Source organism: Elephas maximus, chromosome 12 (assembly GCF_024166365.1).
Source record: "Elephas maximus indicus isolate mEleMax1 chromosome 12, mEleMax1 primary haplotype, whole genome shotgun sequence".
Lineage (NCBI taxonomy): Eukaryota > Metazoa > Chordata > Mammalia > Proboscidea > Elephantidae > Elephas > Elephas maximus.
In genome coordinates this window covers 58,287,383-58,312,240 of record NC_064830.1, presented here as the reverse complement: position 1 = coordinate 58,312,240, position 24,858 = coordinate 58,287,383, and the positions used below count along the sequence as shown (strand labels likewise).

General features: G+C 56.7%; 1 protein-coding gene across 3 annotated transcripts in view; it reads right to left on the bottom strand.

Annotated features, from left to right (window-relative positions):
- Positions 1 to 1,243, bottom strand: part of CACNA1H (calcium voltage-gated channel subunit alpha1 H) — a 64,519-nt gene extending 63,276 nt beyond the window's left edge. For all 3 annotated transcript variants that reach the window (XM_049903130.1, XM_049903131.1, XM_049903132.1), the window contains exons 1-2: positions 949 to 1,243; positions 329 to 644 (exon numbers count right to left, since the gene is read on the bottom strand). In XM_049903130.1, coding sequence (XP_049759087.1) covers positions 329 to 626 — 298 coding nt within the window. In that variant the 5' untranslated portion in view covers positions 627 to 644; positions 949 to 1,243. The remainder of the gene's footprint in view (positions 1 to 328; positions 645 to 948) is intronic.
- Between the last annotated feature and the right edge of the window lie 23,615 nt (positions 1,244 to 24,858).

The following is a 24,858-nucleotide window of genomic DNA, read 5'->3' as shown; positions in this document are numbered from 1 at the left end:
CAACCCGGGGGGAGAATGCCGCCCCCCCTCCGGCCACAGGCGCGGGAGTTCCGGCCTCCCCCTCCGGCTCACGCTGGCCTTGCCGCTTCTCTTCTACCCTCTCTGGTCCCGAGCTGGCTTTGCCACCGGGACACCCCATCCGGTCGGGAAAGGCGCCGCCGCAACCCCAGTGGCCAGAATGGGACCCCCTCCCTGGGAGGGTCACTGATACCCCGCCCCCGTGCGGCGCCCCAGCGCGTCCGGCCCGCGCCGAGTACAATGAGCCCGGGAGCGCGGCGGCGGATGCGGAGAGGGTCCCGCGCCCCCACCCCGGCCCAGGAAGGATATGGGTTACAGACGAGCCGGAGGCACCAGCTGCGCGGCCGCGTGGTCTGCCCCAGGCAGAAGAAGACGGTGGCTGCCAATGCCGGGTACGGGACGGGCTGCTCCTCGTCGGCGCCCAGATCCGCGGCGCACCCGGGCGCCGGGCTCTCAGGGGGCGACGCGTCGGGCACCGACCCCAGCTCCGCCGCGCGCCCGGGCGCCCGGGGTCTCCCCGGGGACGCCGCAGCCGCCGCTGCAGGGCCTGGGGGCGGCGCGCCCAGGGGCACCCGGACCTCGTCGGCCGCCAGCGCGCCCTCGGTCATGGTCGCGGAGGGCAGCACCTGCGGGGACACATGCACTGACCCTGGTCCCCGTAACAACTCCCCCACCCCCGGCTCGGGCACAGCGGAGCTGCGGAAACAGCCGCGGCCGCCGGGATGCCTTTGTCTTTTCTTGTTGGAACAAATGCGTCCCCCGCCCCCAACCCGCCCCTGCCCTCACCCCGCCACCGGCAGCGGCTGGGCGACCCCTCCCCGCCACCGACGCATGGGGCTCCGGGGGCTCGAGGGATTCCCCCAACGGCCCGGCTCGAGTTGAAGAGGGGTTCCGGGCGTGCAGCAAGCGCGTGTCCCCAACGCGTCTCACCTCGCTCCAGCGGCCGGCGGCGTCCCCGCGGGCATCGCCCAGGCGGCGCGGTCACAGAGGACCGGGACGGCCACCTGGGCCCAGATGCGATCGCCACCGCCGCCCCCGGCCAGCGTCCCCCACCCGACGGCCCCAGCCCCGGCTCGGGCTCAGGCTCTGGCTGGCCCGGCGACGGTGGCGGCCCGGGCGCGGAGGGGGACAGCTTGGTGGCGGGCGGGGCACGGGCAGGGGCGCGGGCCGGGGCGCCCCGAGGCTGCGGGGACCGGAGCCGAACGACGCGCAGGGCAGGAAACTTCGGAGTGAGCAGCGGGAGGGGGAGGGAGAGGAGGCGGTGCTGGGGGCGGGGCCAGTGCGCCGGGGGCGGGCCGGCGGCGGCACCACAACTGACCAGGAGCGCCCCCCGCGGGGACAGACTGGAGCGGGGGGCAAGGGGGCCAGGGAGCCGCCCTCCCTGGGGCGCGGCCTGGGCCGCCCCTCCCCCTTGCGCCCCTCACGGCCCCGCCCAGGCCGAGAAGGTGGGGTCCGCTCCGTCCGCGCCCCGCCCCCTCTCGCGCGCGAGGGCGCCAGGGGGCGCTCGCGGTGAGGCTCTGGTGGGGGGCGGGGGGCAGCGTGACATCCTTCCCCGCCCCCAAATGCGAGGGCAGCACCCCTCCCCCTCCGGCTCCTAGCGCCGCGGGCCAGGGTCGGGGGCGGGCGGGGACCTGACAGCGTGGGCGGTGCGCGCAGCCGTGACCGCCGGGCGGCGCGCCCCTCCCTCGCGTGTGTGTGGGCTCAGGGTGGGGAGTGTGCTCGTGCTGTCCCTGGGTAGGCATCCTGCGTCCACATCCCGCCGCACGCACGCACGCACGCACGCACGCACGCACGCACGCATGCGAGGCAGTTTTTGTGAACTTGACCCTGGGGCCCAGCCCCCTTCTGGGTGGGGACCATGGGAAAGATGGCTAGGGCCCTCAGCACTCACCCTCTGCCGCCCCTACTGGCCCACTCTCTTACACAGACTTAGAAGGGTTCAGATCACTGACATTCCCACCCTCCTGGGCTCCAGGGGTCCCTTGATGAAGGACAGACCCCTCCTCCTGCCAGGCCCTGGGGACAGGGCGGGGACACTACCCTAGCAGAGGCCCCCCAAACCCAGGGTGTGGAAGGGAGCCCGTTCAGACCCTGGGAGAGCAGGGCCCAAGAGGTCTGGGAGATGCAGGCTCTTGGTCCCCGCTTCCGCCCTGATGCTGAGGCTTGGCAGGAGTTTTGCCTCCCCAGGACCACCTCCATCCTATTGCCCCTACCCACCGCGGTTCCCAATGTTGTGTGTCCCCCAAATCCCAGACCACGAGGGGCTCGGAGGGTAGAGGAGCCAGGAGGGACCTCCTCCCTTGGCTCCTTCCACAGCCCACCCCTCCTCTGGACAGAGACCTGGGTGCCCACTCCAGTGGCCCCAGGCCTTGCCAGCCGTTGGTGGGTGCAAAGCTCCTCCCTGGAGACCCCCAGACCTTAAGAGACTGAGGGGAACTGTGAGCCTCAGCACCCCCCATCCACCCACCCACCTTCACGGAGAGCTGTAGAGAAGCTCAGGCCTTCTGAATGTAGGAACTCCCTGGATGGTGCAACCGTTGAACGCAATCCACTGCTAATGGAAAGATTGGAGGTTCAAGTCCACCCATCGGTGCCTCAGAAGAAAGGCCTGGTGATCTCCCTCTGAAAAATCAGCCATTGAAAACCCTGTGGAGCAGGGTTTTACTCTGACATGCATGAGGTCACCATGAGTCGGAGTCGACTCCCTGGCAGCTGGGTTTTGTTTTTTCTGATGGGAAGGGATGAAATAGGGCCCCGTATGAGGATGCTTCGCCCACTTCCAGCCTGGGAGGGGCACATGGGCCCTGAGGAGAGGGGGTGCTGGAAGGTGGGAGCCCCTGTGCAGGACCCAGGCATGCGCCCGCTGCTCAGCAGCACCTCCCATTGTGTATGTGAACTTTTCAAGAGAAGGAAAATATTTATTCTGTTTTAATGCTGCTAGGTGGTAGAGGATATTGGTCAGTAATTAAGGTCCTCAAAGAGCAATTAGAGCCTCAGCCACTGAGTAGGTGGACCTGGGAGACATCAGGGCCTAGGCCATAGCTCTTGAGAGATGCTTCAGCAGGTGGAGCAGAAGTAAAACTGCAGCCAGGTCCTGTCCTGGGCAGGGGTTTCCTGGGACTTCTGATCCTTCTCTTACCCCTCCTCATTGAGGTCTTTAGCTGGGGACTGTCAGTAATTTGCAGGACACATATTAGCTGGGGGTCAACAGTGTGCCAGGCCCTGAGTGAAGCTCGGGATGTAAGGCAACCAGGCCGGACCCTGTCCTTCATTCTAGCAGGGAGCAGGCCGTAGGCAAATCCAGGGACAGATGGAGGAAACACTGACGAGTGGTGTTAGGTGCCATCAAGGTGTCCACAGACAAAAGGTGAGAAAGCAGCTTGGAGAGGAGCAGATGAGAAGAGCCGGTGCAAAGGCCCTGTGGACAGCAGAAGAGAGCTGGGGCGTGGGAGGAACTGGAGAGAACCTGGTGCCCTGTAGTGGGCCGGCCTCCATCTGGGGCTGTGAGGGAGGGGAGGGCAGGATCGGGGTTCAAGCAGGGGCCCTGTGGCCCAGGGAGGAAGCTGCCTGGTGCTCTAACCGCAATAGACTGTCACCTTTCTCTGGCACACTCTGTCTTCCGGACATTTGCAGAAGGAAAAGGTCTGTGGGTTTTTTAAAGAGCCCTCATTTTTTAAAGAATGGATCCATAAGCTGACAAAGCCTGTAAACTTCGGATAGCTCTTGGTTCATTTACAGGGTGGTGAGACCAAGTGGATACCTGGAGAGGCTTTTCTGCCTTAAGGTTTCAGGAGAAGACCTCCTCCCCCATCTCCAGCTCTCTCTGGCAGATCTGAGAACCTGCCGGAATTGTCCCGCAGGCTCCCTGACCCCTGGGCTCATGCTCGCTGACCTCTGGGCTGCTCTTGCCGCATCACGAATCCAGCACGTTCCACTGGAGAGAGGGGACCACCTTGACTTGGTGTAGGCAGATTCACAGGAGAGGAAAGAAATGAAGAGCAGATAATAAATTGATATTCAAGGAGAAAGCTGCATTAAAAACAAGAGGGTGATGCATTCACACGGCCAAAAAGAAATTTCCAAAAGTGTGATGAGGCAGGGACCATTTGGAAATTGGCACTATAACTGTACGGAGTGTTCAAATATATATATTTTTTAATCCTCCAGGTCTCTGGAAGTGTGGTTCCGCTTTTTCTATTTCTTCATCTTTTTTCTTTATTATGGGCGGGTCTTTTTCTTGGCAAAGAGCTGGGGAATGGGGGTGCAGAGGGGACAAAGAGACCCTTAGTTCAGCCAGCGGGAAGTAGAAACAAAACCTCCCCCCTTCCCTGGAAGAAGAATTCGACCTTGAGTGACTGTGATCATGGGGGTTCAGGCCCTCATGGGGGTTCAGGTCCCCCATTGTGGCCTGCGGCCTTCAGGTGCTTTGGGGGCCCCTCCACCTTGGGAGGCTGGGCAGTGGGCAGCGGCCACATCACTGAGGGCCTGTGGGCCCCTGTCCAAGCTGGAGGGCCTGGAGGGTAGGCCAGGCTGTGTGCAGCTCTGGGACCCTTCAGCACCCCACCCTACCCTACTCCTTGTTCAGAACTCTCTGCCTAGCCCAGGGCACTACTGTCTACCTGAGGTTGGCCAGAGCCTGAGAGGCCCCTTGCTCCAAAATCAGTCTGCTTTCTCTCTTTCCACCCAGCCTCCTCCTTCCGCCTCACCTCTGCCCCACAGGGGTCCCTGAGGCTCTCCAGGTCAAGCCTGAGCTACTAGCTGGACCCTCCTCCAGGCACTGACTCCAGCCTCTCCTCCCTGCCTGCCCCCTTCGGACCACAGACCCTGCAGCCAGCCCACCAGCCCTGCCTCTGCCCATCTGCCCCTCAGCTGTTCCCCACTCCCTCTTGTCCAGTCAGCACTCTCCAGCAGCCCTTCCAGACTCACGGTTCACGTGGTCTGGGGACCCTCTGGGGCCTGCACATGTAGCCAGTCCTGGACCCTGCTTCCTGTCCCCCAGGCTCACCTGCTGTCCCAGAGCCCACTGCTTCCCAAGAGTGGCATCACATGCTCGAGGGTGGGCATTGTGTCTGTGGTGCTTGGAGTGCACCTGTGCCCAGATGGAAAGTCAGGGAATGCTTGAATGAAAGAGGGATGAGAGGAGGGCCCAGAGGTCACTCGGCAGCTGAGGGTGGAGCAAGATTGGAACCCAGTGCCGTGGCCTCAGTGCTAACCAGGACCAACACAGGCAGGGGCCGGGAAAGGACGTGGCTTCCAGGCCTCTCTCGTGCCCCTCATTCTCAGGATGCCCCGGGGAGCACACTCCTGAAAGGTGGGAGACTGGGGCTGCCACGGTCACCAGTCCAGCTCAGTACCCCTCCCTCGTACCTCTGAGCCCACCATGGGGTGAGGGCCCAGCGTGGTATCTGAGGTGACTGTCACAGCCTGAGCCATCCTGAGCCACTGGTGTCCATTTGTTCCCCAGCTGCCAGGTGGGTCCCATGATTCCAGAGCTCAGTCCGCCATGGGCTGGCATGGGGGTGAGGGTACTGTGTCCCAGCAGAGCCAAAGCCCATGTCTAACGGCCTGTCCTCCTGGCTTGCTCAGGTGTCTTGGCTGCTATACGGGTAGCCCCTGAGCTAGGCCAGCAATGCATCTACCAGGTGCCATTACCAAGGAGATACCCAGCTACTGCTGCCTGGAAACGGGCCCAGCGGCCCCTCTAAGCACATGGGGCTGCAGGTGGCCTCCCCAGGCTGTGGGTAGGGTCTTCAGATTCCAACCTGGCCAGACCCCTGCCTAGGCCGGATTGCCCCTGGCACTGGGCGCCTCACTCCCAGCCCATGCCTATTCTTGCCTGAGCATCCTCCACTGTCACCCAGACTCAAGTGCCACTGAGGCTGCTTGCTGGTCACCCACAGTGGGATGCCCAGCCCCTTCCCCCCAGCCACACCAGACAGTGGCACCCCCTAGCAAAGCCCCCAGATCAGAAAGCTAGAGAAGGGGCCTTTCCAAATGAGTATTTTCATTAAATTCACAGTACCTCCTCTATTTAAAGATCTGGAAGTTGGGGTCCAACATTACACACATTGTTACTACTGTACTAATATTAGTAAGACTACTCATAATTACCAATTAGTAATGATAGTGTTGGAACCCTGATGGTACAGTAGTTAAGAGCTTGGCTGCAAACCAAAAGGTTTACAGTTTGAATCCACCAGTGGCTCCTTGGAAACCCTATGGGGCAGTTCTACTCCGCCATGTAGGACCGCTAGGAGTTGGAGTCGACCTGATGGCAACGGGTTTTTGCATTTAGTAATAGTGTTTGTGAATGGCCTGGGCTCGTTTTCCAGAAGTCCCAACAGAATCAACCTGGCCCACTGCTCTGCCTCCAAGCGTTTCCAAGATGACCACCCGTGTCCGTTGCCCCCAACCCCACCCCAGCTGGGTTCTCACAGGCCATCAGGGCATCAGGGAAGGGAGAGTGTCCCTGCCTCGTCCACAAGTCTCCAGCTGTAGAATGGGCCCTATCCACTCACGGGGACCTTGGGGTGGGAGGGCCAGATATAGCAGACAAAACAGCGAATCAGTGTTAGTATAAGTATGTTCCATGCAATAAATGGGACATACTTATACTGAAAAAAAAGTCACCCTTGTGCCACAGTGGTAAAGAGCTCAGCTGCTAACTAAAAGGACAGCAATTCTAATCCACCAGCCACTCCCTGGAAACCCTGTGGGACAGTTCTACTGTCTTACAGTGTCGCTATGAGTCAGAATCGACTGGAGGCAACAGGTTGGGTTTGTTTTTATCTGAAATTCAAATTTAACAGGGTGTCCTGTATTTTTATTTGCTAAATCTGGTCCCCCTTGCTCAGGGGGCAGGAATTGAGGTATGTGTGTGAGGGTCTGGGAGTTGGGTGAAGTGTGGAAGTTCAGCCGATGGCCCCTGCAAAGCTTCAGGGACACAGAGCACCAGCAGAACCAGTGGCCAATGAGCCCTGGGGATGCTTGGCTCCTGCCAATGCCTGGTTTGGGGGCTGCTCAGCCCAGAGGTCAGTGCATGTTGAAATGGCAGGAGCCTGGGGAGGGCGTGTTGGCCAGGGAGAGTAAGGAGGTGGCCCCCAGTATGTACATCTCTTGGGTCAGCATGGGGCAAGCTGCCCCTTGCCAGGCCACAGCCTCCCCCACTCTGCCCACCTGCAGTAGACTGGAGGGTGTTCAGTCCCGAGCCCCAGACCCAGCACTCAGGCCACCTGGGTCACTGTGTAGCAAGGCTTGGCAGAGCCCCTGTGAGCCCCAGGCCCCAGACTCTTAAAAGCAGAAGGCTCCTTGAGGCACTGGAAGCTGCTAGACCTTCATTGTGCGACAGTGTTGATCCCATCAGACTTTGGACCATAGGTCCCCAAGGGAGGGAGTAGGGTGTCTCCTTTCCTCACTGAGATCAGTGCCTGGCACACAGCAGGCACTAAATAAAGACTTGCTGAGGGGATTCTGAAGGGGTGGCAGTTGGGCTTACATTTGAAGGAATTTGGGGATCCATGAATCCCCAAGCTGTGCTGAGAGGGGTATGGCGACCACATCATCCTGGGGCATGGATGGATACCCCTCCTCAACTCACGGAAGGGGGACAATGTCCCCTTCCCAGGGGCCTGGAGCTTTAACTCAGCAATAACAATTTTAAAAGCTTCCATGCTAGATGAGGACCTGTCACAGTGTTGCGTGCAGAGCTGTGCTGTTTGAAGACAGCTGGGTTGAAAACACCTTCTCTGTGGTGTCTAGACGTTTCCACGATGGCGTTACTTGCAGCCTGCCCTTTTCATGCCCTTCTGATCCACCCTCACTGTCACCTGAGCAGGCAGGGCTCCAGAGGATGCAGGGAGGGATCCTGCCCCAAGGGTGCCTTCCCCTGCCCAGGACATGCTTCTGGAGGGGGACACAGGCTGATGCACTGGGGGAGGGGAAGTAGGCCCCCCACCACTGAGGGTTCTGGAACATTCCCCAGCACCAACTGGATGCCAGGGTGAACTGAGCTCAGGGGCGAGGCAGGAGCTGGCTTAAGAAGTGGTTTAGTGGGGAAGGGGTTTCATGAGGAGGTACACTCAGACATTGCCCAGCTTCCCCGTCCTCAGTTTCTCCTCTGTGAATGACCCCCCTGAGGTTGCTGAGAGGCAACCTGGAGAGTGCTTTGGGGAGCGTGGGCCTAGGCACCGTGACTCCAGCAGGTGGCAGAGGACGGAGGCGGGGCCCTGTGTAGGACTCTGGGTTCGAGTTCCGGCTCCACCACTTCTTGTCTGTGTAGACATGCGTCTTGGCCTCCCTGAGCCCTAGCTGTCCTCCTCTGAGAAGTAAAAGCTGCACAGGCAGTGTGTGAGGGCGAAACACAATCGTGAAGGCTCAGATGGCACTGGGCTTCATGAATAATCATAACCCATTGCCATTGAGTCATTTCCGACTCATAGCACCCTATAGGACAGGGTGGAACTGCCCCATAGGGTTTTCAAGGAGCAGCTGATGAATTCAAACTGCCTACCTTTTGGTTAGCAGCCGAGTTCTTAACCACTGTGCCACCAGGGGTCCTGAATGCTCATAGCAGTTGGCAAAAAACCCCAGAGACAGCCTGGGGGGGCCTGGCCCTTGGGGACCTCAGGGACTTGGGGAGAGGTGTTCTGGGTGGGAGGTGGACACATGGGGATCCAGGCACCTGGACTGACAGCCAAGGCTGCCTCCTGGGTGTTTGAGGCAGAACCCCAAGCCTGGACTCAGGGGCAGGTGTTGCCATCGCAGCCTTGAAGGGGAGGAGCGCAGCCCCCCTTGGTGCTTAGCAGTGTGAGGTGCAGGCCTGAGCTGCTGAACCCTAGAACACTCTGGGAGGGGGAGGTGAGGAGGGCTAAGCTGGGATGAGGAACTGGGGGAACACAGATCCAGGTGTTTCTAGAAGGGACGGACAGGGTCGGGGAAGGGGAGAACGTGGGAGGCGGAAGCAGAAGTCAGCCCCTTCCCTATGTCCTTATAGCCCCTCCATTCCACCTAGGCCTCTGTCTTCAGGAGGGGCTGAGCTGGCTCAGTCACTCACAGCCTCCAAGGCCCAGCCTGATGGGGTCCTTTTGCAGAGAGGGACCCCCAAACAGCCCACAGGCCCCAGTCTGCCAAGGAGCCTCCCCCTGGGCCCCACCCAGGTCCCTAGCAATGGTGACTTCCTGGGGAGGGTCTTGGCCATCTTGAGCTCCAGGCCCTGCTGAGCCCAGGAAAGGGGACTCCTGCCCTATTGGGACACTTCCCGGATAGGTCTGCATGCACCACATTCCCCAGACCCTTCAATGCTCACCTGCCAGGCTGGAGCTCAGGGTTCTGCCAGGCAGAGACCCTCAGACCCACAGAGAACACAGCGATGTGAAACCACATCGCTGGGACCAGTGCTTGGTCTGGGAGTGAGGGGCCCAGAGAGTGGAGGGGCTCTGTCTGGGGCACCCATCCAGGTGGGCTGCTTGGCAGAGGTGACACAGCCACCCAGTGTCATCTGAGAGTCAAGCCAGCTAGACCCAAGGGAGAGTGTGAGGGGACAGCCTGTGCAAAGTCTTGGAGGGATTGTTGGGGAGGCCCACAGCTTCCGCTCTGTGCATGGATGGGGGTTGGCCCTCCACTTTACAACTTGTTTTTGTTTGCAAAGAACTGAACAGGGGTACCAGTCTAGGGGAGGGTCACGGGGCAGACACAGAGCATAGGGGCAGGGCCGCCTCCCCCGACACCTGCCCCCTTTTATACGTCCACCCAGGTTATTACTCCTTATCTTCATGGTTAACTGGGTTAAGTTGTCAACTGCCAAACATTTGAACAGCCCTCCTGAGACAGGCATACCCCCCCAGGCTTTGACAAATGTCACACGTTGCCCCCTCTCCATCTGTAGCATCAGAGACAGCGGTTGTTCCCGCTGCCCTGCACAGCAGCAGATGCGGTGCACCTATCCTCCTGCCCACCAGGGCCGAGTGGTCTGCTCAAGTGGCAGAATGGCTCTGGGGGCTGCCAGCCGCTCCTGCTCACAGCTCTGGCAGCTTTTCTGTAACTTACTGTACCCTGTTCATGCTTTGTTTAATGCTCCATTGATTCCACTTAAGCATGCTGGGGACATCACAGGCCTGTCTGAGCTTTGGGGAAGGGGAATGCTACCCAAAAGTTAGGGTTACCCCCCAGAGCCATGGGGCTACACAGGTGGCCTCCCACTTGTCAGCTGCCTGGGGCCCACGGTCTCCTGGGCCCCTGGCACCACTGCTCAAGGACACCACCTTTCCTGGAGAACACAGACTAAAAGACACAAGAATTCCAGACCCCACCACCCGGAACACTGACTTCTAACCCCTGGAAGGGGCCATCTGGTCTGCAGCCCCAGAGCCTTCTCCCAGCCCAGGTTCATCATGACATATGGTCTCCCTGACCCCTTCTCCGGCACCCAGAACACACAGAGGCACACAGTGTGTCCACCACCTAGCCAGAGACAGCTGAGAGGTGGCTCTCAGATGGGAGGCCATAGCGCGTTGAGTTGGGAAAACAAAAGAATTTGCCAGAAAAACTATTATTTCCATGCCTGCCCAGAGGGAGGGACGCTACCCTATGGAGCAAGCCTCCAGGCCCCCGAGGAACAGCCTGACTCCGCCAAAGCTGGAAGCGTCCCTGGATGGCTGGAGGCAGATGCCCCAGCCCTAGGAATCTCCAGGGGCCCAGCAAAGAGGCCTCCAACCCCTACAGCCAACGTGTTCCCAATTGTGTCCTTGAATTGCCGCAAGCCTGTTGGTGGGTGGGTGGGGGGCCAGGCTGCCAGAGGAATCAGACTCTAAATGGGGACCTCAGGGCCTTGGTGCATCCTGCCTCAGCTCCACTTCTTGGCCACATCTGTGGACCCATCCCTGGTGGGTTCGCTGGGGGTCCTGGAGGCTGCTAGGGCAGAGATGGCAGCTCCAGGCAGGAAAGGAGCTAGGCGGAGCACTTGGGATGGGCCAGGGGGTCCTTCCAGCTGAGCCTCCTCCCCCAGCCCAGTCACCCATTGTCCCTAGTGCCACAGCCCTCTCCACACTTCCAGGTGGCTGGGGGAGTGGGGAGCAGGGGGCTGGGGGCTCGAGCACGTGCCGCTCCAGGAGGACAAGTGGTGGTCAAGGCCCAGCTTCCTGCTTCCTGAACATGGCCTGCCCTGGCCATGTTACCTGTCCATTACCTGAGCATCTACTACCTGCCAGGAGTGACTATGCTTGGCACTCGGCGGCGCTGAGTCTGAATGTGCCGCCTAAAGCCATTATGCTTTACTCCGTATCCCTTCCTGGCTCCTAGGGGCTGTGGTCAGGCCCTTCCTCCCCCAGCACAGACTGGCACCTGCAGAGGTCAGCTGGGAGTTCCAGGAGCCAAGGCATCCCCTTCCCTCTGTGAGCAGCACCCAGGGGAGGGGGTGGGAACGATACCCAGGGGTGTCGAGTACTCCTCCTGCCCTGTTCCCCCGCTCCCCCAGCTCCAATGGAGAGTGTGGCTCAAAGCTTCAGTCTGTCAATCACAGCGATTGTTTCCCCTTCTCCTGGGCTTCAGACAGGCAGGAGAGGACTAAGGCATTTCCCCCTCCTCTTTTTTTTTTTAAAATAAATCAGCTCCTAATAGTAAACATGCTGCTGTCTGTGAAGGTAAGGATGAAGAAAGCGTCATCTTCCAATGCTGTCACAAGTGTCTTCCTGGGAGCGGCCGCGATAAGGTGAGGAACATCTGTCAACACTGGCAGGGCACTACCTGTGCTCTGCAAGCCTGCCACCACCTGGGGTTCATGGACCCCCTCATTCATCTTGCCCACATCTCTGCCGGATGCTGAGCTCCCCTGCTAAATTAATCAAACTTGGCCACCACACCGCAGCTGTGGGGGACCCATGGGTATTTCGTACTTACCTGGAGGATGGGCCCCATGCTGAGACAGTGAAGTGTGTGGGGGTGAAGGAGCCCCACCTCCCCACATGACCTCTCTCCCTGCGCCATGCTTCGAGTTTCCCCATTAACGTGGAGTTCCTTTGCGTTCAGCATTGCCTCCCCGGACCTCCTTTTCAAAGGTTGCAGGACCTTAGGTGGCACAAATGGTTCAGGCTCGATGGTGGCACACCAGCTAAAGCACTCAGCTGCTAACCGAAAGGTTGACTGTTTGAACCCACTCAGTGGCTCCACAGGAGAAGCGACTTGGTGATCTGCTCCTGTGAAGATTACAGCCTGGGAAACCCTATGAGGCAGTTCTACTCTGCACACATGGGATTAATATGAGTTGGCATCGACTTCACTGACAATGAGGGGTGATCTTTCTGGGAGGGGCTGTGTATCGAGCTCTATCAGCCATTGACATCTTAGCGTGAATTAGTTTCCCAAGTCCTTTCTCCGTTAACAGAGGGTTTCAATGAAGGCGTTGGGAAAGGGCAGCACGTTTTGCTAAGGCTGAGAGTAGAGCTATAGGCTTGTTCTTGCAGGTGTTGGCAGCCCCCAGCCCCAGCCTCAGACTCAGGCTGGGGAGGACTCCCTGAGCTTAGCGGCTGTGCCATTTTGGAGGCCTGTATCCTGGTAGAAACTGGCAGGATCAAGGCTAAAGGGGGTGTTTCTGGGGGATGAGGACTTGGGGGGCAGCAGGGATGGATCGAGGGTCAGTTGGGGCCTCTCTAGGGGCCTTGCATAGTTATATGGGGGCTCCTCTGAGCCAACAGCAGCTCACTACCCAGGTCTTAGAGAGGGAAGGGCGCATCTCTAACAGTGCTTGCTCTTGGCACAGCTGTGGGGTTGGGTCTGGGGCTGAGCTTAGGGGGCACGCTGGACATCACTCCCTCAACATCCTTCTTGGGTCCCTAAGACTCTTGTGAAAGAACTTCTCCCACCACAGGCACCTCAAGGAGAGTCAGAGGTCCTCAGAGCAGCAGTACAGGAGGGGCTGGCATGGGACCTGGGGACAGGGATGGGGTGGCCTCTCCCAGTGTCCCCCTGGTGGCTGGGACCTGGGGCAGACCCTCCCCTGAGCCCACCCTGACCCAGGAGATGATGAAGCTTTAATTTCCTGGATTTATTACCTCTTCTTCGGCTTTATGACTGAGATAATGATGCCGGGTGGAATCTCATCCCTGGCAGGGGGGCTTGGGGAGTAATTGCTCTCAGATACACACAGATGTCTCTAACCCCTGCACAGGCATGGGGCCTCCCTTCTGATACACATGAATGTCTCTTATCCCTGCACAGGCATGGGGTCTCCCTTCTGATACACACAGATGCCTCTTATTCCTGTGTAGGTGTGGGGCATCCCTTCTGAGAGGCTGGAGGCAGCTACAGGCTTCAGAGCTGGGGACAGGGCCTGCTGGTCACTCTGACAAGTCACCTGCTACCTGGGCCCAGGTGGCCCACTAGGGAGCCTCCTCCCCAGGGAGTCCTCCAGGGCAAATGGGCAGGCAATCCATCCAGCCACCCTGGGCCCTACAGAGCCTCATGTGTCCATCTCCACAAGCTGGGCTTGCCCACAAGTGGATGCTCCTCAGACCTGCAAACTCACTCCCCACGTCCCTCTGCAGCCCACCGGGCTGAGCTGGGCCGGCGGGGGTGGGGGTCGACTGTTCTGTGCGCCAAGAGTTCAGATCCAAATTCAAGATCTGACTTGTGCCCAGAAACCACGGGACCAGGGACAAGGTGCCAATGGCTCCTGTGAGCCTCGGTTTCCCCTGTGAGATGGGAAGAACTGCTGTTTCCACCCCATGGGATTGTTTGAACGTGGCACAAACTCTGACTGCACTCGTATTTAAAGTGATCCAGGTCTTAGGGCTCACTGGGCCCCAGATGGTGAAAACCGTTAGCTCTGACTGCTCATGGAAAGGCTGGAGGGTCAAGTCCACCCAGGGGTGATCTACTTCCCAAAACTCAGCCATCAAAAACCTGGTGGAGCACGTTCTACTCTGTTACACATGGGGTTGCTGTGAGTCGGACTTAACTTGGCGACAGCTTGTTTTCTTTTTTCGTTAGTGCTCATCAAGGTGGCCTCTGAGCAGCAGTTTGCATGAGTTTGCTGTGGTTGCTGTAACAAATGACCACAAACTTGGTGCCTTCAAACAACAAGAATTTATTCTCTCTCAGTTCCGGAAGCCAGAAGTATAAAATCTAAGTGTCAGCAGGGCCATGCTCCCTCTGAAGGCTCTAGGGGAGGGTCCTTCTTTGTTTCTCCCAGCTCTGGTGGCTCCCAGTTTTCCTGGGCTTGTGGCTACATCACTCCAGACTCTGCCTCCATCATCACACGGCCCTCTCCTCACATGTTTTCCTCTCCTGTCTCTTATAAGGATACTTGTCATTGGATTTAGGGTCCACCCAGATAATCCAGGATAAGCTCATCTCAAGATCCTTAACTCAGTTACACTTGCAAAGATCCTATTTCCAAATGAGATTGCTGTCTGAGTCTCCTAGAGTTGCTGTAACAGAAATACCACAAGCAGGTGGCTTTACAGAACAGAAATTTATTTTCTCACAGTTCCGGAGGCCATCTCCAAATTCAGGGCACCAGCTCTAGGGCAAGGCTGTCTGTCTCTGCTGGCTCTGGGGGAAGGTCCTTGACTCTTTCAGCTTCTGTAGCCTTAGCGATGCTCAGTTCCTTGACAATCTTCACATGGTATCTGTCTTCCCTTGTTTGTGCTTTTGTGTCTAAACTGCTCTTTTGATAACTCAGAAGTGATTAGGTTTAGGACCAACCCTTCACTGATATGGCCTCAGTTGCACAACAAAGAAAAGCCTGTTCCCAAATGGGATTACTTCCACACATTTATTTCAACACATAATTTGAGGGAACCACAATTCAACCCATAAGAGTCACACTCATGGGCTCCCGGGGTTCGAATGTGGATGTATTCAACCTACCATTCAAACCACAGCTCAGCCCCAGGCCGGAGGCAGACAGCAGGATTCTTACTGAGTTCCTTTTGCCATGACAGGTCATCTCCCCAACAGCTGAGAGCTAACTCTCTGGGTCCAGCCTCTGATTCCTCCTCCTTTTTCAGCCTTTCCTTTGCTGGGTCATCCATGGGGAATTGGCCCCATTCAGTCTCACTCACAAAGGCTGTCTCAGGTGTCCGGGGACGTGCCCTCTGCTTGATACATAGCTCTCTTTGTGGTCATGCTTTGCAGTTTCAATGGAGCAGGGCTGCAGCTGCCTGGAGGGTGACCTCCATGTGTTGCTGGACTGGTGTGTCCTCTCTTGCTTTTATTCTGGCTTTGCCGAAAGGTAGACAGTGGTCTCATCAGTGTTTAACACTTTCACTAGGGCAAAGCACAAAGCTCGCTGATTCTCCAAGCACACACCTGATCACTGGGGTGCCTGGCTGACTTGAAAGCTGTGGACTCCTCTTCCCTGTTAGATCTGACCAAGGGCCCCGGACCAGGGCTTGGGCTTTGCAGGGAGAGATGAGGATGTACGGGGCCCCTAGGTGGTACAAACTCTGTACGCGCTCAGCTGCTAACTGAAAGGATGGAGGTTTGTGCCCACCCAGAGGGGCCTCCAAAGAAAGGCCTGCCAATCTACTTCCAAAAATCCAGCCATTGAAGACCCTATGGAGCACAGTTCTACTCTGACTCAGGTGGAGTGGCCCTGAGTTGAATCAACTGTTTTTTTTTTGTTTTTGACGAGGGTGTGCATGGGAGTCCCCAGGGCAGCTGCAATAGGGAAGAAAGATTAACCTGAAAATCCCCTATCAATACCTCCTGGAAATGCCAGATAAAATGTGACAAACATGATTTTCAGTGCGTAGCTAGTTGCTCACCAGAAAAAAAAAAAAAGAAAGAAAATCTTCAACAAAGTCAATAGTAGTTCAAAGTTATAAAAGAAGAGCTCTCGGCTGCTAACCAAAATGCTGACAGTTCAAATCCACCCAGCTGCTCCAAGAGAGAAAGACCTGGTGATTCGCCCTTGTAAAGGTTATACCCTAGAAAACCCTATGGGCAGTTCGACTCTGTCACAGGGGTTTGCTGTGAGTCAGAATCGACATGACAGCACCCAACAACAACAACATGATATACATGTGTGAGAAGACTTGATATTGTAAAGGTGACAGTTCCCCCCAAAATAACCGATAAACTCAAGGCAGTTTCCATCAAACCCCCAACAGATGTTTCTTGGATCTTGACAAATTGACACTAAACGTTCTCTGGATGAATCAATGGCCTACCTGCAGCCAGCCCACATCTCAAATGTGAAAGCCAGTTAGCTCTCAGGCCCCCTTGCCTTGCGGTGACATTTTCACCCATTTCTGGTGTGAAATGGGGAAGAGAGAAACACCGAAGGGGCTCAGAGGATCCTCTGTGCCCTGTGTTCCTGGCCATCAAATGTGTTGTGAGCACAAGGGGACGCAGAGCAGGGTGCCTGGCCCCACCTGCCTTCTGCTTAGCCCTGTGTGTCCCGGGCAGCTTGCTGGGGGAGGGGAGCCCCAGGCAAGGGGCCTTTAAGGGACTCCGCATGCAGTCCCCTCTCCCCACATCCAGGCCAGCTAACCCTCTGCGGTGAGCTGTGGTGGGCCAACATCCAGGGGGACAAGGGAGAGAGGGGACAGAAGGCCAGCTCTGCCTGCACAGCCGTGTCTGAGAATTGATCTGACAGTAATTGGGACTTGAAAAAAGTTTAATATTTAACAGGATTAAATATTTAAACAGGCCAGGTTGACGGGGATCAACAACGGTGCCGAGAGCCAGCAGGCACTGGTCCTGAGATGGGGAGAAGGTCCAGCCCCACCCTGGGAGGGAAGGGATCAGACCCCATCCAGGAGCTGCAGCTGCCCAGGCCCTGCCATCCAAGTTTAAAAAGCAATTTGGTTCCAACTGAACATTCTAGGCCAACAGAGTCCCAGGGTTTGGGAGCACCCATGACTCCTTCAGCCCCCTGCCCTGTTCTTTGAGCTCCGACTACGTGCCAATTGGTTCTGTGAGGCTGGGAAGTGCTCCCTCCTCCAGGAAGGCTGCCCAGACCAGCCAGTTCCCCATTATATACACATCACCCCCCAACACGGTTGCCCTTCAGGCTCTGCCCCTCCAGTGCAACGGCCGTAGCTGTCTGGTTGAGGCCAGCCCCTGTGTGTAGCCTGTGTTCAATGCATGCTACTGACCATTGGCTACCAGGGGCCAGGCTCACAGCTGGGTGAGAGTGGGTGGAGGGACAGCTGCAGGGACCAGGCATGGAGTGTCCTGGGGTGGCTGTAACAAAGGACTTAAAACAATGACATTTCTTCTTTCAGGGCTCTGGAGGCCAGAAGTCTGAATTCAGGGTGTTGTAAAGGCCAAGCCCCCTCCAAAGCTCTAGGGGAGTCTCCTTCCTTGTCTCCCCCAGCTTCAGCTTCTGAAGGCCCCGGGCACTCCTGGGCTTGTAGCCGCATCACTCCACTCTCTGCCTGCATCCTCACATGGCTGTCTTCCCTCTGGTCTGTCTGTCTGTATCTCCGCTTCTTTAAGGACACCAGTCATTGGATTAAGGCCACCCCGTGCCAGCATGGCCTCGTGTGAACTTAACTGATAACATCTGCAGAGACCCTATTTCCAAACAAGGTCACAGTCACAGGTACTGGGTGTTAGGACTTGGACAAATCATTTTGGGGGCACGATTTAACCCACTACCCAGGAGTTACCTCCACTGAAGTGGGAGCGACAGAGGGGAGGGCTCCAGGGAAGTCAGGACCCCAGGCAGGACATGGGCTGTGGGGCTGTGCTGCTAACGGGCTGTGTGACCCTGGGTTCTGCTGCTAATGGGCCCTGTGGCTCTGGGAAAGACATCAGCTGTGGTATACATCTCTGTCTGAGTTGTAGACGGGACTGACCCACATGGCCTGGTGTCCTTTGGGTCCTGAGTACCCTCTATGCCTGTGGCCACGCCAGTGGCTGCATCCTAGGTGGGCAGTGACTGTGGGGCTGTGGCTCTGCTCCGGCAGCCTGCTTCCTTTTGCTGCCCTGGGGATAGCTTTCCGACGTACCCCCCACGTGTCTGCTGAACCTAGTTCTGTGGAATGTTAGCTGGGGCGAGGGGAAAAAAGCTCTCCGGCTGACCTGCTGATGACTTACAGACCTGGGACAGGGGACGGGGTCCATGCCCCAGACCCAGGATGGGGGGAGGGGGACATGGGGACCACACCTCAGACCCAGGATGGGGGATAGGGTCCATACCCCGGGCCCAGGAGAAGGGACAGGGGACCACACCCCAGGCCTGGAATGGGGGTGGGGTCCATACCCCAGACCAGGGACCGGGGACAGGGTTCACATTCCAGGCCCGGGACAGGGGACACTGGGTCTACACCTCAGAACTGAGACAGGGATGGAGGCAGGAGGTGAGGGGAAGGACCCACCCCCCATGCCAGGCCTGTGGATGGCTGCATGTAAGGTGGACCCTATGCCCTCCCACTCAGGGCTTCCTGAGGCTGCCCATCCTGGGGCTCCCTGGGGACTGGAGGTCATGGCAGGGAAGGAGGAGAAAATGGAGGTGAGGCCAGGACGGAGGTTTCACTCCGGAGCAGCTAAACACACCCAGGGGTATGTCCACACTTCACTTGGCCTTCCTGGGCCCCTCAGGAACAGACAAGGGGTTCTGGTCAGACAGACCTGGGACTCGACCTAGCTCCCACTTCCTCCCCACTCCCGGGCAGGTTACTTCACCTCCCTGAGCCTCAATTTCCTCACCTGTAGGATGTGCTTAATCCCTGTGCCTGCTGCACTTGGGTGGGATCACAGTGGCACCTTCCATATCCTCACTAGGGTCTTCTGCCAGAAGGAGGGATGGACAGACAGACAGACAAAGGAAGCACTATGGAACCAGGGAGGGGCAGGGCTTGGTGTTGGGCAGAGCTTCTGTGGCCTTCCAGCCACTAGGAAGGCAGTGGGGCCATGACCCAGATTCCTTGTCTGCTGGTCTTGGGCACAGACTATGGGTCCACTCACCTCCTTCCTCCCTTGCCCCATCACTCAGCTCCTCTGTACCTGGTCTGCACTGTGAATGGGGAGGGTCCTCAGTCCCCTCTGACCTCCTGCAGGCCCCCGCCCTGGAGTCTTGCCCAGGGCTCTCTGAGACAGGGAGAGAGGGCATCAGGTGCTGGGCTCAGATGCAGGAGGTGCACCCCCTGGCTTGGCAGTGGAGAGAGGGAGGCCAGGAGGAGAGACATGTGCCTAGGGTTAATTTGCCCTGCTAGTCCATGGTCCCTTGTGCATCCCCCTCCCAGGAGGTGGCCCTGCCCTACCCAGTCTCCACCCAGCTGGTGGCAAGGATGGGCCAAGGCACCCAGGGAGCTTAGGGAAGGGGCTCCAGGCCCAGCCATTCAGGCTGCAGTTGATGGGGAACTGAGGCAGAGCTCCTCACACCAGGCCAACGCTGCCGGCAAGGGTGAGCTGTGCTGTGGATTGAACCAGGACTTCCCCAGTGACAGGGCTAGGCTGCATGTGCTCTGCCTACTCTGCTGGACACAGGGGAGCCATCCCCTGGCTGTTTAGGTCACCTCACTGGTGATGCATTTAGACTCCCAGGCAAGGGTCCAGCAGGGCCCCCTCAGCGAGCTGAAGCAGCCCTATCATTCCCTACCCCAGGGAAGGCCTGGGTACTCGCATCAGCAGGGACAGATGTCCCAGGGCCTGGGGTCTGACAAGAGGGTGTGTGGGAGAGGCCTTATGAGTGGGAGGTGACATGGGGGTCTCTCATCTCTGCCGGATGGATGAACACAGGCTGAGGGGCACGGGACCAGAAGGCGTCTGGAGTCTGCTGCTTGGACTGCCTCCTGTGTTGGCGAAGGACTGCTTGGCTGGAGGGGCCTAGTGGGGCTCCTGGGCCCAGCGTCCCTGGACTTGCCTCACCTGGGGAGGGTGTCCTGCTCCTAGCTGAGCCGCTGGACCCTGAGGGCACCACACCTCCCCCAGCACAAGGTCTTAGCACCAGAATGCGGTAGAAGGTGTGAACCTCGTGTGGACCACTGCGTGGTGTACATGAGCATCGGGTCCTGCCTGTGTGTGTGCCTGGGACCCCATGGCCCACCTGCCACCCTCCCTGGGTCTCCTCTGCCCACCCCTGTGCAGCATCTCCAGCCCCCAGAGGATCCCGGAAGAGGCAATTCCTAATGAGATGTTTGATCAGACTCAGGGAACTGCTCCTGGGATCAGGCAGAAGGCTCAGGATGTGGGGCTCTGCTGTCATGGCCACCCCTGCTCCTGCCGGCTCCTCCCCCTCCTTCTAGCCATGGGGCGGGGGAGGCAAGGAGGAAGGGATCTCCAGAGACTGAGTGGGGCTACTTGTCTTAGTCATCTAGTGCTGCCATAACAGAAATACCACAAGTGAATGGCTTTAACGAAATTTATTCTCACAATCTAGTAGGTTACAAGTCCAAATTCACGGTGTCACCTCCAGGGGAAGGCTTTCTCTCTCTGTCCATGTCCTCAGTCTTCCCATAGTCAAGGAGCTTCTCAGGCGCAGGACACGCTCTGCTCCTGGTGCTGCTTTCTTGGTGATATGAGGTCCCCCTTTCATCTCTTGAGAAATAAAAGATGGTGCAGGCCACACCCCAGGGAAACTCCTTTTACGTTAGATCAGGGAGGTGACCTGGGTAAGGGTGGTGTTACAATCCCACCCTAATCCTTTTAACCACAGGCAAAGATTATGATTTATAACATATAGGGAAATCACAAAATGGAGGACAACCACACATGGCTTAACCAAGCTGATACATTTTTGGGGAGACATAATTCAACGCATGACACTGCTTCTGCTGCGGTCTCCAGGTGGGACCCTGTGAGTGTTCATGGGGGGCAGGGGTTAGTGTATATTCTGATGGGACAGAAAGGAACTACAGGCCACTGGGGGTGGACATTTCTGCAGGGTCCCTCTGGCCACTGCAGGGTGGACCATGTGGGGTAAGACTTGGAGGAGGCTGATGCTTCCCGGAGCTGCCAGAATCCTTCAGGTGTGAGATGAGGGGTCAGACCAGGGTGGGGTGGGGGCCGGGGAGCCCCTCAATGCCCACCCCATTTGGAGTGAGACCAACTCACACAGAAGCCCCCATTGGGCCTTCCCAGAGGTGAGTTTGAACTAGACACCTGCAGAAATCTCCTGATTGGGGGCAGAGTCAGGTGACCGAATAGTACAGTGGTAGGAGGCCACTGGCCCGGCTATCTAGTCATGTCTGAAACATCCCACAATTAACACTGTGTCATGTCCCTCACAGCACTGACAATGGGTGATCATACAAAACCTTTGTTCACCATCTCTTGCTCCCTCACCATTCACACAAGCAGACTGACCTGCTGGCCATTCATTCTAGCAAGAAAATCCCTCCTGGTTGTGCCCACCAGCTCGAGTTCCCAGTCAGTCCTCAAAACGCCACGAGATCTGTGCCCTTAGAGCCTGAGCCTTTTACTATGTGCAATTATTCCTCAATAAAGGTAAAGACCTGGGAGAAACACTGAGGGAGAAAGTACCCTCTCCCTCTCGGGGGCTGAGAGTGGACATCGAGGGTCTCCAGGAGGAGGAAATCTGTTGGGTTGACCCACCCAATAGAGGAGGGGGAGGAAAAGTTTCGTTGTTGCAGAGGTGAACACAGCCCAGGGAGTCCTGCTTTCCTGCTTTGGCCACTGCTCCTGAGAGTACTTGGCTGACCACGGACAGATGAGGTGTCAGGCAGCTCAGCCTGTGTCTGAGTGCCTGCAAAAGCTGTGCTGCTATAACAGAAATACCGCAAGTGGTTGGCTTTAACAAAGTGAAGTTTATTCTCTCACAGGCCAGTAGGCTAGAAGTCCAAATTCAGGGAACTGGCTTCAGGAGAAGGCTCTCTCTGTCAGCTCTGGAGGAAGGTCCTTTGTCATCAGTCTTCCACTGGTCTGAGAGCATCTCAGCGCAGGAACCTCAGGTCCAAAGGATGAACTCTGCTCCCAGCGCTGCTTTCTTGGTGGTATGAAGTTTCCATCTCTGTTAGCTTCTCTTTTTTATATCTCTAAAGAGGTTGGCTTAAGGCACTATCTAATCTTGTAGACCTCATCAGTATAACCGCCACTAATCCATTTTATTACATCATAGTGATAAGATTTACAACACATAGGGACCTCAGAGGATAAAATGGTAGACAATCATACAATCATATAAGGGAATCATGACCTAGACAAGTTGACAGACATTTTGGCGGACACAATTCAATCCATGACAAGATGGAACAGCCACAGTGAGCCTCTGACTGCCCCCCACTCTCCCCCAAAAGGCCTTGATTCTCCCATCTTGGCTGTTCTGGGGGCAGAGCCTAGTGGCTGGGTGGGGGTGGTCTCCACAGAAACAGCCATGGCGATCAGCTCGTGGTGGCTTTTGGAGAGGGCCTCGTGACTCTGGCCTGAGGTGGCCAGCTGGCCAGAGAGGTGGGCCAAGGTCCTCGGGCTGGAGGATGGGCTGAGTGGACTGGGGATGAGGGGGCAGGTAGTCTCAGGCTCCCTTTGAGCAAAGCCCAGGGATCCTCCGGGAGGAGTCTACCCACCCACCCAATATCAGCCTGGTGGTCCCACGTTCCTGGGTGTCCCATTCACAGCGCAGGGGCTCCTGAGGGCTGCAATGGCTACGTGACCAGGCAGCTCACAGGAAGGAGCCCCTGTGCAGAGCTGGGCAGCCTCCTGGTGGGGAGTGGCTGCTCCTGCCCAGTTCTGTCTGAATGTGGGGGTGGGCCACCACAGTATTTTATAAACTGCTAAGGTATGACGTGCTGTCTTGGTCACCTAGTGCTGCTATAACAGAAATACCACAAGTGAATGGCTTTAACAAAGAAAAGTTTATTCTCTCACAGTCGAATAGGGTACAAGTCCAAATTCAGGGCTTCAGCTCCAGGGGAAGGCCTTCTGTCTCTGTCAGCTCTGGAGGAAGGTCCTTGTGATACATCAGTCTTCTCTTGGTCTGGGAGCATCTCAGCACAGAAACCTCAGGTCGACAGGAAGCACTCTGCTCCCAACAGTTGTTTCTTTGTGGTATGAGGTCCTCCTGTCTCTCTGCTAGCTTCTCTCTTTTATATTTCAAAGAGATTGTCTTAAGACACTGTATAATCTTGTATAGCTCATCAATATAACTGCCACTAATCTATCTCATTTCTTCATAGTGATAGCATTTACAACACACAAAGAAATCACATAAAATGGTGGACAATCACATAATGCTGGGATTCATGGCCCAACTAAGTTGACAGATATTTTGAGGGGGCACAATTCAATCCATGACACTTGCCTTCAGGAAATCTCGCACATCGTGCACCTGGCTGGCTGAATCGTCACAGTCCAAACGTCCTCAGCTCCCAGCACAAGAGTCAGGGTATTTCCAGCTCAGGAGATCCCTGAGCCCCTTCCACACCTGCCCTGTGCTGGGATGAATAGTGTCCCCCCAAAATTCACATCCACAGGAACCTCAGAATGTGGCCTTATTTGCAAATAGTACCTTTGCAGGGATGATTAAGTGAAGGACATGGAGATGAAGTCTGGTTTACCTGGTGGCCCTTAATCAATGACAGGTGTCCTGATGAGAGGCCCACAGAAGGGAAGCTGGGGGAGGGGGAGGCATGTGACGACAAGGCAGAGACCGGGTGATGTGCCACTAGCCAGTAAAGCTGGGGCCAGGAACCTGGAGATGCAAGGATGGCCCCTTCCCTGGATCCTGTGGGGAGCGCAGCCTGAAACCTTGTGGGGGTCAGCTGTCTGAGGACTGCGCTAAGCCTGCCCAAGCCTTTGCCACGCTGTGCCCTCTGCCTGCTAATCCCTCTGATCCTTCTGGGCTCATCCCCATGTCCCCTCCCCCTGAGAGGCCCTGTCATCTAGACCCCAGCAGGAAGCAGGCCTACTCCCCTGGACCCCACAGGGGCAGCACGTAAGGCACCTGTTGGCAGAGGAGGGCCCCTGTCTTAGTCATCCAGTGCTGCTATAACAGAAATACCACAAATGGATGGCTTTAGCAAAGAGAAATTTATTTTCTCAGAGTCCAGTAGGCTTGAAGTCCGAATTCAGGGTGCTGGCTCCAGGGAAAGGCTTTCTCTCTGTTGGCTCTGGAGGAAGGTCTCTGTGATGCATCAGTCTTCCCTTGGCCTGGGAGTATCTCAGAGCAGGAACCTCAGGTCCAAAGGACAAGCTCTGCTCCCGGCATTGCTTTCTCGGTGGTATGAGGTCCTCCTGTCTGCTCACTTCCCTTTCCTTTTTATCTCTTGAGATAAAAAAGTGGTGCAGGCGAACAGATATATGCACACCCATGTTTATCGCAGCATTGTTTACAATAGCAAAAAGCTGGAAGCAACCAAGGTGTCCATCAACAGATGAATGGATAAATAAATTACGGTATATTCACACAATGGAATACTACGCATCGATAAAGAACAGTGATGAATCTGTGACACATTTCATAACATGGAGGAACCTGGAAGGCATTATGCTGAGTGAAATTAGTCAGATGCAAAAGGACAAATATTGCATAAGACCACTATTATAAGATCTTGAGAAATAGTTTAAGCTGAGAAGAACACATTCTTTTGTGGTTACGAGAGCGGGGCGGGGGGGGGGAGGGTTATTTACTGATTAGATAGTAGATAAGAGCTACAATAAATAAGAACTACTTTAGGCGAAGGGAAAGACAATACTCAATACAGGGAAGGTCATCTCAACTGGACTAGCCCAAAAGCAAAGAAGTTTCCTGGATAAACTGAATGCTTCGAAGGTCAGCGGAGCAAGGGCGAGGGTTTGGGGACTATGGCTACAGGGGGCATCTAAGTCAATTGGCAAAATAAATTCTATTAAGAAAACTCCTGCATCCCACTTTGAAGTGTGGCGTCTGGGGTCTTAAATGCTAACAAGTGGCCATCTAAGATGCATCAATTGGTCTCA